The sequence below is a fragment of the Erythrolamprus reginae genome, chromosome 1 (genome assembly GCF_031021105.1).
Source record: "Erythrolamprus reginae isolate rEryReg1 chromosome 1, rEryReg1.hap1, whole genome shotgun sequence".
NCBI classification, from domain to species: Eukaryota; Metazoa; Chordata; class Lepidosauria; order Squamata; family Dipsadidae; genus Erythrolamprus; species Erythrolamprus reginae.
Window position 1 is genome coordinate 43334150 of NC_091950.1, and position 13041 is coordinate 43347190.

The 13041-nt window shown below is 36.0% G+C and overlaps 1 protein-coding gene across 4 annotated transcripts in view; it reads left to right on the forward strand.

Moving 5' to 3' along the window:
- The window catches only part of SYNE2 (spectrin repeat containing nuclear envelope protein 2), a 319436-nt gene that overhangs the window by 223676 nt on the left and 82719 nt on the right, over positions 1-13041 (forward strand). For all 4 annotated transcript variants that reach the window (XM_070750996.1, XM_070751014.1, XM_070751005.1 and 1 more), the window contains 6 exons: positions 1242-1424; positions 2882-3025; positions 4224-4400; positions 5076-5231; positions 9285-9434; positions 11879-12049. In XM_070750996.1, coding sequence (XP_070607097.1) covers positions 1242-1424; positions 2882-3025; positions 4224-4400; positions 5076-5231; positions 9285-9434; positions 11879-12049 — 981 coding nt within the window. The remainder of the gene's footprint in view (positions 1-1241; positions 1425-2881; positions 3026-4223; positions 4401-5075; positions 5232-9284; positions 9435-11878; positions 12050-13041) is intronic.

A 13041-nucleotide genomic window follows, 5' to 3' on the forward strand; every position in this document is an offset into this window, starting at 1 on the left:
TCTTTAGTTCTAAGTTATTTCTTTCCTTAGAAGTACAAATACGCACTATTTGTGTAGAGTGGTTTGTTAAGACAGAGTGAATAACCCTGTTGTATTTTATAGTAATAAATTACAGTTCAAAAATCATGGTTTGTTACTGACTATAGTTGTGACTTGGCGTGATTTGGGTATGCAGAGATGTAGGAATTATTTATAATTTTCTGGTTTATTCCTGATTTGGTATCACAGTTTGTCTCATGCAAACCTCTAATTAAACCACAAAGATGCAAGGCATATGAGAGAAAATAAAAGGAAATTGTTCCAAGTCAGTCATAATTGTTTACAAGACTGACTGTTCAAAAAATTGAGCATAAAACAAACAATGACTTAATGTGATATTTGAATGTAGCCTCAAAGCCCTATTTACTGAGTCAAGCCTTCTACAGTTTTCAACAACCAACCCACCTATCCCCACCACCATTACCTTTACAGATGGCAGGCAGATTCTCTTTTATGTAGCTGTTTGTGTCATTCATAACTAGCATAGGGGGCTAAATTATAATCTACCCAGACAAGAATCGTTTCTGAATTTAATGCCTAAGTATAATTACTGTTGGAAATTAACAGCTAGAACCAATAGTAATTTTATGCAAGATTGCAAAGAACAATTTCTCCTCTGCTCTTTCATAGGTGTTACATTTTTATGTTTTAGCCCTCATTCTTGCAATTATGTTTGACTTTGTCATCTGAATGACTTTCTCATCTCGCTTCCATTTGGTCCCTACTATCATTAGTCAGCTATATGTCCAGAGAGCAGACAGAAATATAATATGTAAATGACAAATGTCAATACAGAAAGTTTGAACATGGGTCTTATTGACCTAAGTGTGCTTTTCCATCTAAACCTTCAGTACTGTTTTTGGGTGCTCTAAAATATAAAATATAAATAGACTAGAATTCTTTATTGGCCAAGTGTGATCAGACACACAAATAATTTGTCTTTGGTCATATGCTCTCAGTGTACATAAAATAAAAGAGTAAACCATGTTGAGCAAAAGTTTGGACTTTGGCCTCCTCAGTTGATTCCCAGCTCTGTCCAGCATACATAACTAGTGCTTATCTTATTCTTTTTAAAAAGTGAAAAAAAGAGAACAATATTTTTATCTGAGTTTAAAATGGTTTCATAATCCAATATAATTAACAAGCTTTTTTAATGCAATATTTTCATGTATACCATGTTTTTTATTTGTATGCTTCTTCAGGAATTCTCTAAAGAAGTCAATGATAAATCTTCCTTGAAATCCTCCGTCATAAGTACTGGAAAGCAGCTGTTGCTTATTAAGGATTCTGACGATGCAAAGTTGCGCTCAGCTTTGGCAGAGTATGAGCAGAGATGGACTGACCTAGTTGTTCAATTACCGGGCATTCAAGAGAGGTTTCACCAGGTAAAAAATAATTCATCAACAAAGCTCCCAGGCATGAAGACTGCCATAATTATTAATTGTATACTGCAGAACATTATATAGATCTGACATTTCTGTGTTTAAAAAATAATATCTATCTCCTTTATCTAAGGTGAATCCAACATTGTAAAGTATTAAATACTACAACAGTGGTACCGCTACCTACGAACGCCTATACTTATTAACTTTTCTAGATACGAACCGGGTGTTCAAGATTTTTTTGCCTCTTCTCACAAACCATTTCCCACTTGCGAACGCCTCAGAGTCTCTCAGATTCAGCAAGTCTCTCAGAACTCCGAAACTGTAACCGTTTCTGGAGGAGAAAAGGACGGAGGGGTCAAAGTGTCTTACCCCCTCTCTCTCTCAGGGAGGAAACAGGGACAGAAAAGGCGGGGAGAAGCCTCCATGGGGCACACATTATTTGCTTTTACATTGATTCCTACGGAAAAAATTGCTTTTTCTTACAAACTTTTCTTCTTACAAACCCGGTCACAGAACGAATTAAGTTCGTAAGTAGAGGTATCACTGTACTTTTGTATTGTCATTCTTGCTTCCGATACTGATTACAAGCATTTGTATAAAACCCAAGGATGTTGATTCACAATTGTCCACTAAAAAGTATGACTGAAATTGTTCAATATAGTTCTTTATCTTTGACTTGTAATAGAAAATGTCTCAGCAGTTTAAAACATACTAGACAAACCATAACCCCTTCAATAATCATTTCAGAGATATTTCCTTACCAAATTCCTCAAAGCCTTCAATAAACTTTTCCAATAACTGGAAAAGATCTTAAAAATTCAGGAAGATATTGAGAGAAGTCCCTGCCTTGAAAATAGCTCTTGTTGAATGGTATTGCAAAGTCAAACATCAGCAGCTGAACAGTGGGGAATGTTTTATGACACTTTGCATTGTGTCCTAAAGTGTTTTATGATAATTTTATGTCATAAAATATTTAACAAACTTTGCCCAATTTCAATTTCATGGGAGTCATGGGTTCTGGGTTTTAGACAGATTATGTAAATTAATCCATGACCCTTGTTTGAAAAATAGTTGCTCTATGGTGCACTGTTTTGCCCAGTTAAAGATTAGAGACAGGAGAATTTAGCTGTGATTCCTCTATAGTTGTGGAAGATTAAGGTAAGATGATGACAGGTCCATCATGATGTCCTCATGTGAACGAATCAGCTATTGGAATCTATAACCAAGGAGCTCTTGATGTCTTTTAGAAATTTCTACTTCTCTCACAGTTATGAAAAATACCCATTTAGAAAACCACCAAAAATGCATAGCACAGTTCATCACGTATCTACCAAGTAGCAAATAAAAAAAATACCATAGGAAAATACTTTGAATATTCTGTGTTTATTTTTAAATATTTTTGAAAATACATTAGATTTTGTTCCTTTAATAAGTATAATGATATAATTTTGTAACAGCTCCAGATGGCAAAATTGTCATCTTATGAAGCCATCACAGAACTGAGTGCCTGGATGAATTGCATAAAGCAGAAAAGGAGAGATGAGGTTGTAATTAATTTGCAAAGTTCTGCCAGTTTGAAAGACCTTCTTAGGAGGTACAAGGTAAGTGAGACCATGATGTCTTGAAATGGATTCATTTCCTTTTGGCAAAAAAAATAAAACAATATAAATCCAATAAGGAATCATATTATATAGTCTGTTTGAGTCAACTGAGATCAAGAGAAAGGGAACTAGAATAATATTCTCTATATATCCTTAGGAAGTGAATGAATATCCTTACGTCATTGATTTGGTCTACCATTTGTGAGCTAGCTATCTCTATCCCTCTCCCTCCTCTTCCTCCACCCCTCTCTGTCAGCTATCATCTATCCATCCTAATATTGCCTGCTTCTTATTTTCCCCCTATCTATCATCCTATCCCACTGGGTGCCCAGACAGCAATTAGCAGGTGTCTGTCAGATTTATCTGTATGAGTTTGTGGGAAGGTGAGATATTAATATTAGCATGTAAAATATTTATTCATTCCAAAAATAGATTGATTATATACAGTAGGTAAAAATCAGCCTTCAAAATATATGGAATCTCTAGGCAATGTTCTCTTCTAGAGTTTTCTTTCCACTTCTAGAGATCTATTATTGAGTTAATCTGTGGTGAAATAGGGGCCAATATACCTGTCAAAATGTTGTCAGGGTTTTTTTTTTTTCTCAGAAGGCTTTTCAGCCTTTCATTTTGTCTATATGACCAAATGTTTTTCCCCCATTGGAGATTTTCTGTGTTTAATTCACTAATATTATCGTGCAAATAAAGCTAGACAGGGAGTGTCTATTTGCCATTGTCTTTAAATGGTATCATTCTTTTATGGATCACATATAACAGGAAAATGAGTTTGGAGAAAAAGAAGCAAATTTAAGCATACTTATAAAATCCTTATAGGAATCTTGTCTCTCAGGGAGGGGACTTCATCCAGCAATAAGTTGGCAACAATATAGAAAACTTTTGCCTTTGCTTCTCCCAGGTTGTTTTTTCAACTGAACTCACAATCTCTTTCCAATTTGATGCCTTCACATGTGTATTGTACTACAACTTCCATCGCCCCCACTAAAATGATCATTATAGGCAGTTACACTTTTTAAGTGCCCGTGATCATTATGCTCTTTAACTATGAGCAAGGGACTTGGCCATACAATTATGAGTTATTATAGTTCTGAGCACCTATCCTATACAGCAGAATCGATTATAAAGGAACAAAACTGCATAGAAAACATGCTTCTTTTCACAGAGTTGTATTTTACATTTCTAGGAATATGTGATGGAAATGAACTTTAAACAATGGATAGTTGATTATGTGAACCAGTCACTACTCCAGTTGACACCTTGTGATGTTGAAAGCAAGCGTTACGAAAGGACGTTATTTGCAGAATGTCTCGGGGAATTGAATATGAATTGGCACCACTTGCAAGGGACGCTGAATGAAAAGGTTTGAATGTCCTTTAAAACCTTTTGCGGAGAATGTGAGTCAACTTCAGATGCGCTTAGTGGAAGATCACTCATCCACCACAGCTTTATTGCTTTGTTCTCTCTACTGCAGAGAACTTTGCAGAAGGGCAGTTGGCATCCTGCCTGCAGTTGGAGAAATCAGGCAGAGATGCCCATGCAAGTCTTCTTCACCCAATTCTGTGATTTGCCTACATTTACTGTTGCTCACAGGACAGAAGCCTATCATGGTGACATTCCTGTCCCATGTGCAAGATCTGATGCTGTTCAGATCTGCATCAAGGATTAGAAATAAACAACAGATTCTCCAGGCAGCTCTAAAGCCAGCAGGAACAAAAGCAGACCTTAGTTAGCCTGCCTTATACCCATGTTGGTTTATGTTGCCCTACTGTCACAATAGCCAGCCAAGGGATAGGAATAACACAATGACAACACAATCATGTTCTCTTTACACTTCCAATTTAAGTACAGTAGTTTAAAGTTACTATTGGGAGGTGATCTGAAGCTTTTTTCTGAGTCTAGAAACTCTGCTACAATAATAAATTAAAATATGAGACACTTAGTAGAAAATGAGAGAAAATATTTCTTCTATGCATGAACTACTATTTTCAAAACATTCCTTAATTTTGCAAATAATTACAAATTATCCTCTATGCAGATAAAGGAGTTAGAGCACATTTTGGAATCAGTTGTTAAAAATGAAAACAAAGCGCAATCTTTGGGCAGCTGGCTAGAAGCACAAAGCAGAAGGCTAAAGCATTTGAAGAGCCCAGCAAGTTCTGTTCTTGCACAGGGCATGTTAAAAGACTGCAAGGTAAATTGTGTGTGTGTGTGTGTGTGTGTGTATCTGTCTGTCTGTCTTTCTGTCTGTCTGTGAAGTTCATTTTGTTGATGACCTCCAACATTTTAATCCTATCTTTCTTCCTATATGTTCAGGACAATATATGTGAATTTAGCCTTGCAAGTTAAAAACAACACTGTTAATTGTCCACAACCAGTACTAAATCCAATTCATTTAAATGTGACCTAATAAAAACAGACCACAATGGAAAATGAAAAAAGGAGGGAAATAAACTCGGATATCTGCTCATACAGATGGATCTGTAGAATGGTCCCTCAGGGAGACAGTTTGGTGAAGAAGAAGAAAGCTAAAAAATAATTGATCCTAGTACTGCCTTTCAAAAGGGTCTATCCTGTTTACCCCCTGATGTAGCTGTAAATGCCCTCCTGGTTAGCATGTGCCAGGGAGAAAATGGGGAAATGACTTTTTCCTCCTCCTCGGGCTTTTCTCAGCTTCCAGTAAATTGTTTGGGCTCAGATGGAACTGGAGAGCAGATGGTTCTATAGAATCATCTTGTTCATATGTTCTTTATGCTCCTGTAGTTATATAGAGATTGTAGAAGAACCAATGTACACCTTGAATGTATAAGGTCATAAAAAGAGCTCTATTGGATCAAACCAAATACCAGTTTTGTGTTTCACACATCAGAAGCAGATACAAAATTCTTAATTTTCCCAGGACCATTGCGAGCACTGGATGTATTCTAGACTCTACAAGAGTAGTAACTATTGATAGCTATGCCCCTAATTAATTTGTGTTATCCTCATTTAGATTGGTGGCTGTCCACATCGTCCTAGCTCAATAGCTTATAAATTATATTACATTGGTTTTCTCTGAGCAGCACTGAATAGTCACGGGCTCATTGATGAAACCACTGATAGCAAAACCTATTTTTTCATAGCAAAACCTAGAGCAAAATTCATTTGACTCTAATATATCTAGAGGATACCATGTTGAGGAAGATTGTGTTATTCTCAAAATAATAGTGGCAAATCATATTTGTTGTGTCTTTCTTGACTCCTTCCTCTTACAAGGTGCAACTTTTTTTTTTGCATTATTGCTATGGTTACCCCATTCCTCTACTATAGTCAAACTGAAAAGTAACAGTAATTTTGCTATTTATTCTCTGCTATGTTTTATTGCGCTCTGGAGCATCTTCGTTTTTCTAGCTGAGAGATGGAGATTCATTCCAACTAGCCAGTAAGAAGCTTTGTAAATAAATAAGGGACAGATTGAAACTCTCTTAGTGAGCAGGTACACACACCAGGGGATAGAAGAAGGAAACCAAGAAGTTAAATAAAACCAGGAAGAATTTTTCACGATTTTAAGAAAACTTTAAAAATGAACAAGAGATATTTCTCCACCTCCAATCTTAGCAACATTTATAAATAAGCATATACTGTAGTATATATCACAGTTTATATTTAAAAAGTAAGATCATGGCCTACGTAAATTACTTAATTTGGATTTTGTACTTAATTTACATAAATGATACTGCTGTTTCTTATTAGGGGGACAAGTATCATGCCAACATACTTCTAATATTATTCTCTGCTAATAAAAGTATACACATAGCTTCTCTAACTTAGATTTCCTAATGCCAGATGAACTCAGAAGGTATTTAAACTTTGCAGATGCTTGGCTGTTTTTGCCTGATTATTGTTGTCTTTCCTTCTTACAGGTATAATCCACCTTTCATGCAAGTAGAAAAAGACAGTATCTGTATTTTCACCTGTTTTATCTTCATCACTACTCCTGTCTTATCAGTTAGGCCGGGGTAGGCAAAGTTGGCTCTTCTAAGACATGTGGACTTCAACTTCCAGAATTCCTGAGCTAGCATGATTGGCTCGGGAATTCTAGGAGTTGAAGTCCACAAGTCATAGAAGAGCCAACTTTGCCTACCCCTGAGTTAGGCTAAGAGAGTGACCGGACCTGATTCAGGAGTAAGCAACTCCAGCAATTATCAAAAGAATAATGGATTATCAAAAAATAGTGGATTGGAATTTAAAATACTCATCTTCAAGTCAAAGAAAGCCCGTGTGGTGTGGGAGATTAGGTTTTACACTATAGAAAGGGAGGAGCTAACACCAACCTGAGCACTTTGATTACACAGGTTTGTTAGTCTGTGCAAAAATTGGAGGAACTACTATGTATAATCCCATAAAAGAAATCCAGTACTTGTTTAATAGACATTTTTATTAAGGAGTTTTCCAAGGATGGGGGGGTTTATGATATGTATTTAGACATGGTGGCACAGTGGTTAGAATACAGTACTGCAGGCTACTTCTGCTGACTGCCAGCTGCTTTCATTTTGGCAGTTCGAATCTCACTAGGCTCAAAGTTGACTTAGCTTTCCATCCTTCTGAAGTCAGTAAAATGCGGATCCAGATTGTTTGGGGCAATATGCTGACTCTCTAAACTGCTTAGAGAAGGTTGTAAAGCACTATGAAGCGGTGTATAAATCTAGATGCTATTGCTATTGCTACATCCATATTGACTTTCTCAATACAGGAAACAGAATAATAAAAGCAAACAGAAGTGACAAGAGAAAATATTCTAGGACATATTGAGAGACGACACAGTAAAACTCCCCAGGTCCTGATGACATCACCTAACAATTTAAAATAATTCAAATGTAAAATTAATGATCTAGCCAAATCATGCATCTTGTCTCTCAAATCAATCTCAGTGACAGAGTGACAGTTAAGTTGCACTTTGCTGGATTTCATACATACATTCATTCATACATACATACATTTACCTGCCTGTCCCTATCTATCTATCTATCTATCTATCTATCTATCTATCTATCTATCTATCTATCTATCTATCTATCTATCATCTATCTATCTATCTATCTATCTATCTATCTATCATCTGTCTGTCTATCTATCTATCTATCTATCATCTATCTATCATCTATCTATCTATCTATCATCTATCTATCTATCTATCTATCTATCATCTATCTATCTATCTATCATCTATCTGTCTATCTATCTATCTATCTATCTATCTATCATCTATCTATCATCTATCTATCTATCATCTATCTATCTATATATCATCTATCTATCTATCTATCTATCTATCTATCTATCTATCTATCTATCATCTATCTATCTATCATCTATCTATCTATCTATCTATCTATCATCTATCTATCTATCTATCATCTATCTATCTATCATCTATCTATCATCTATCTATCTATCTATCTATCTATCATCTATCTCTATCTATCTATCATCTATCTATCATCTATCTATCTATCTATCTATCATCTATCTATCTATATCTATCATCTATCTATCTATCATCTATCTATCTATCTATCTATCTATCTATCATCTATCTATCTATCAATCTATCTATCTATCATCTATCATCTATCTATCTATCTATCATCTATCTATCATCTATCATCTATCATCTATCTATCTATCTATCATCTATCTATCTATCATCTATCTATCTATCTATCTATCTATCTATCTATCTATCTATCTATCTATCTAACTAACTATCTATCATCTATCTATCTATCTATCTACCTATCATCTATCTACCTACTTACCTACCTACCTACATACATACATACATACATAAATACATACATACATACATACATACATACATACCTATCATCTATCTAATCAGCATGTCTCCAAATAAAAAATGCAGAGGACAGTGATGGGAAAAAAGTATGTCTTCATCACCTATTTATAAAGTATCCGGCTAGCAACTGAGAAATAAAAGACTGGACTAATATGAGACTTGATTTGATCCAATTGGGCTATACTTATGTTGTTCTTAAGTATTTAAAAAACCTCTGTTCCATTTAATTTAACATGTTACTTGGTGTTGATCTTTAGAAAATATGCCCCATGTTCTAATGTTAAATATTCATTTTACCTCCTAAATTCTTCTTCTTCTTCTTCTTCTACTACTACTACTACTACTACTACTACTACTACTACTACTACTACTACTACTAATGTCTTTCATCTTATGCCTATTTATCAGGTGTTAGAAAATCAGCTTGCTGTGAAGTCTAAGGAAGTGGATCAACTGAAAAACAATCTCACTGCTTTAAAGGGTTGTCCTGATGCTGCCAAGGAAGTAGGGTTCACAACCACCGATTTGGCTGAAATGAGAACTAGCATTATCAATCAGGTTGATATCTTTATTTTTGGCTATGTATAAGGATTAGTGACGTTAAATGTCAGCCAATGGTTTCTTTCCAAGCTAGGATTTGAAACCATTCTACAAAGATAGGGTCCTTAAAAGTAATATGAGATACCTATATTCTGAAAATATGTATTAAAAAAAGAAAAACAGATAATAAATACAATGTACAGTTTGGTTTGAAGAACTCAGGTTTCCATGTGCATTTCAGGCTTGCATGTCTGCAATCATTTGGACTCAAAAGTATTGTCTAATCTTTCTTAATTTTACCATTTCCACTTATATCTTATATCTGAAATGATCTCTTCTACCTGAACTTCTGTTTAAGGGAAAGTTAATGTATAAATGTTCATAGATAGAGGCTGTGATGAGGCATGATGGCACAATGACAAGTACTGCAGGCTACTTCTGCTGACTGCTGACTGCCTGCAATTTGCCAGTTCAAATCTCACCAGGCTCAAGGTTGACCCAGATTGTTGGGGGCAATATGCTGACTCTGTAAATTGCTTAGATAGGGTTTTAAGTTGGTATATAAGTCTAAGTGATATTGCTATTGCTAAAATGGGTCTGGACAGAAAAAGGATATTTCCTTTGCTAATAATTAAAAGTTGTTTTCCTACCCACTCACATGTCCAGAATGTGGAGGATGATCTTCTTTTATGATTGTTAGAAATTAAAACTATGACATTTTCTGTGAAATATATGTGTCATCCTACTAGATCTCACAAATGTAAATTAATGAAGAAATCAACTTACATGACTTTAATGATCAGGCAGAAATTAAACAACAATACATGGGAGCCAGGGAAGCTTCATTTATTCCTTAGAAACTGGGTCTTAAATATATTTTCTCTAATACTGAAAAAGAAAATAAATTTGGGGGGGGGGGTTGGGGTTGGGATCAAAGACCAACCAGTACAATCTAACAGTGAAGTTTATTTATTTATTTATTTATTTTGTCACGTACGTATTGGTGGCATACAAAGATATAATATTTATATACATGATACTAGTCATCATAATGAATAGTTTCTACCAGTTTTTTTATCCTCCATAATGTGCCTGATTGTTTTAGCATTTCTTAGTTGGTTATCTCCATGTCTCAGGATAGTGAATTTCATAAAATTATTATGGATTGTCTGAAAAAAAGATTTGAGCCTCCTATTAGTTCATTGGATGAACTGAGATTCCAGTAGAACTAGAAGACTGAAGGAGTAAATTCTATGCTCTATATACCATATCTGATTTTAAAACTTTGAGAATCATATTCTGTGGCTGTTGGATATTTTTGACAGATGGCTAAATTTGTCACATTCTAAAAGTGAGTCTTTACTGGGATCTCAGTTACAAAAGAACGTAATGCACTATTGACCTTCTGTAACTGGAAAAGTCAAAAGTTGGCAGATTTTGTCTAGCACATCATGAAATGTGAAAAGCATTATGAAATGAGACTATTTGCAGATCTAGCCAAATATTGCCTAGTCTGACTGGCATTAGCCGCTCAGAATATTATCTTTTACCTTTCCAATTTGAAACCTTAACCATTTAACGTTATTCTGCATGCAGGCTATCCTGGCAAAAGTGAAATATGAAACCCATATTTTATCTCTCAATTCAGCATTAATTCATTATGCCTGGTACAATAATTTATTTTTATTTTATTTATTTATTTATTTTGTCCAATACACAATGAGGGTTTTAGTGGGTATATATCAATATACACATAGTAAAATACATGATGAAGGTTATAGAGGAGATACTCATAGTAAAATATATCTAAGAAATAATAAAAAAGAAGATATAGGAATAGAATATATCAATGAAAGAATAGAAGAAGAGATATAGGAATAGAGGAAAGGTATAGGAGATATAGGAGAGATATAGTAGATGCTGCTTAGTTGCAGATAGTTTATAAGAAATCTTTAAAATAATAGAAACCCCAAACTGTTTAATAGTAATTTTCAGCTTTCATGGAACAAAAACTTGCAACTGAGTCTGTTCCCTCTGCAGTTGAAAACTCTGCAGGCATTTCTGAATTTGTGAGTTTTCTTGCTGAGATGTCATCATTCAAGAGAGTGAAACCAATGCTTTTATTCCTGTATGTCTTCCTCTAACCAAGCATGCTGGAATGAACTCTACAAGCACAACAGGACTTTGTCCTCAAATTGATAATGAAAATTATTTTAATACTGCAGTCTCTTGCACAGATTGGTGATTTTTTCCCTCCTTTGAACATTTGAAGCATATGCTAATACTCCTGAAATCATTTATATATTACATTATTAAATAAATACTTAGATCAGTTTTTTTTAAATCCAGCATGAGGTAATAGAAAATCAACAGGGGGTGTCTATTGAGCAGTTTTCAAATGTCCTAGTAAGTAATTTCATATATGGTACATCCTTTTTAAGCACAGGCTTGTATGTTTGCAGGTTGCCCAGCTGAAGTATTCTACAGAGTCTGCTTTAGAGTGCTGGAAGACTTACGATGAAACTTGGGATGAAATCAGGCTGATGCTTGCATATGCTATGTATTGCCTGGAGCATAGCAAGAATCCTTTCATTACAATGAAGTCACTGAAAAAGCAAGTGGAAGATCTCCAGGTATGTTTCACAAAGACCAATGTGGTGAACTCCATGGTTCCACAATATTCCTTCTTAAAAATTAGGAGCTGCTCTAGGTATTAATGCCAAATGAGTATGTGGTAGTGTTGCACTATTGAATCATAACAGATATCCTGGGCCCACATGCTGTTAATTTATTTAGTTATTTATCTGTCAAAATGTGTCCAAGATAATAGGTATGGTATAAAGATAAATAAAAGCATGTAGGTATAGGCAAATTTGGATTATAGGACAGTAGGACAGGGATAGTAGGCACGATGGTGCCCTTATGCACGCCCCTTACAGACCTCTTAGGAATGGGGTGAGGTCAACTGTAGATAATCTAAGGTTAAAGTTCTTGGGGTTTGGGGAAGAAGCCACAAAGTCAGGTAGTGCATTTCATGCATTGGTCACTCTGTTGATGAAGTTGTATTTTCTGCAGTTGGGTTTCGAGTAGTTTACATTAAGTTACAGTGTTCCCTCGATTTCCGCGGGGGATGCGTTCCGAGACCGCCCGTGAAAGTCGAATTTCCGCGAAGTAGAGATGTGGAAGTAAATACAGTGATCCCCCGTTTATTGCGTCCCCAACCATTGCGAACAGGGTACTTCGCTATTTTTCAACCCGGAAGTCAAAATACCATCTACGCATGCGTGCCCGTTTTTTCTATGGGCACGCATGCGTAGATGGCAACCGGCTTCCCTGGGTCTTCCCCCTCTTGCTGGCGTCAGCGAGGAGTTTCCCCACCGCCCACGCAAACTCCTCGCTGCCGCCCGCCCTTCGCCCGCCCACGCGGTTCATTCTCGCCGCTTTTGAGCTGAGTCCGGAAGAGAATTCGCTCCCGGACTCAGCTCGAAAGCGCCGATAGCCAGCGCGGAGGAGCCGTTCCCTAGCGCTGGCTATCGGCGCTTTTGAGCTGAGTCCGGAAGAGAATTCGCTCCCGGACTCAGCTCGAAAGCGCCGATAGCCAGCGCGGAGGAGCCATTCCCTAGCG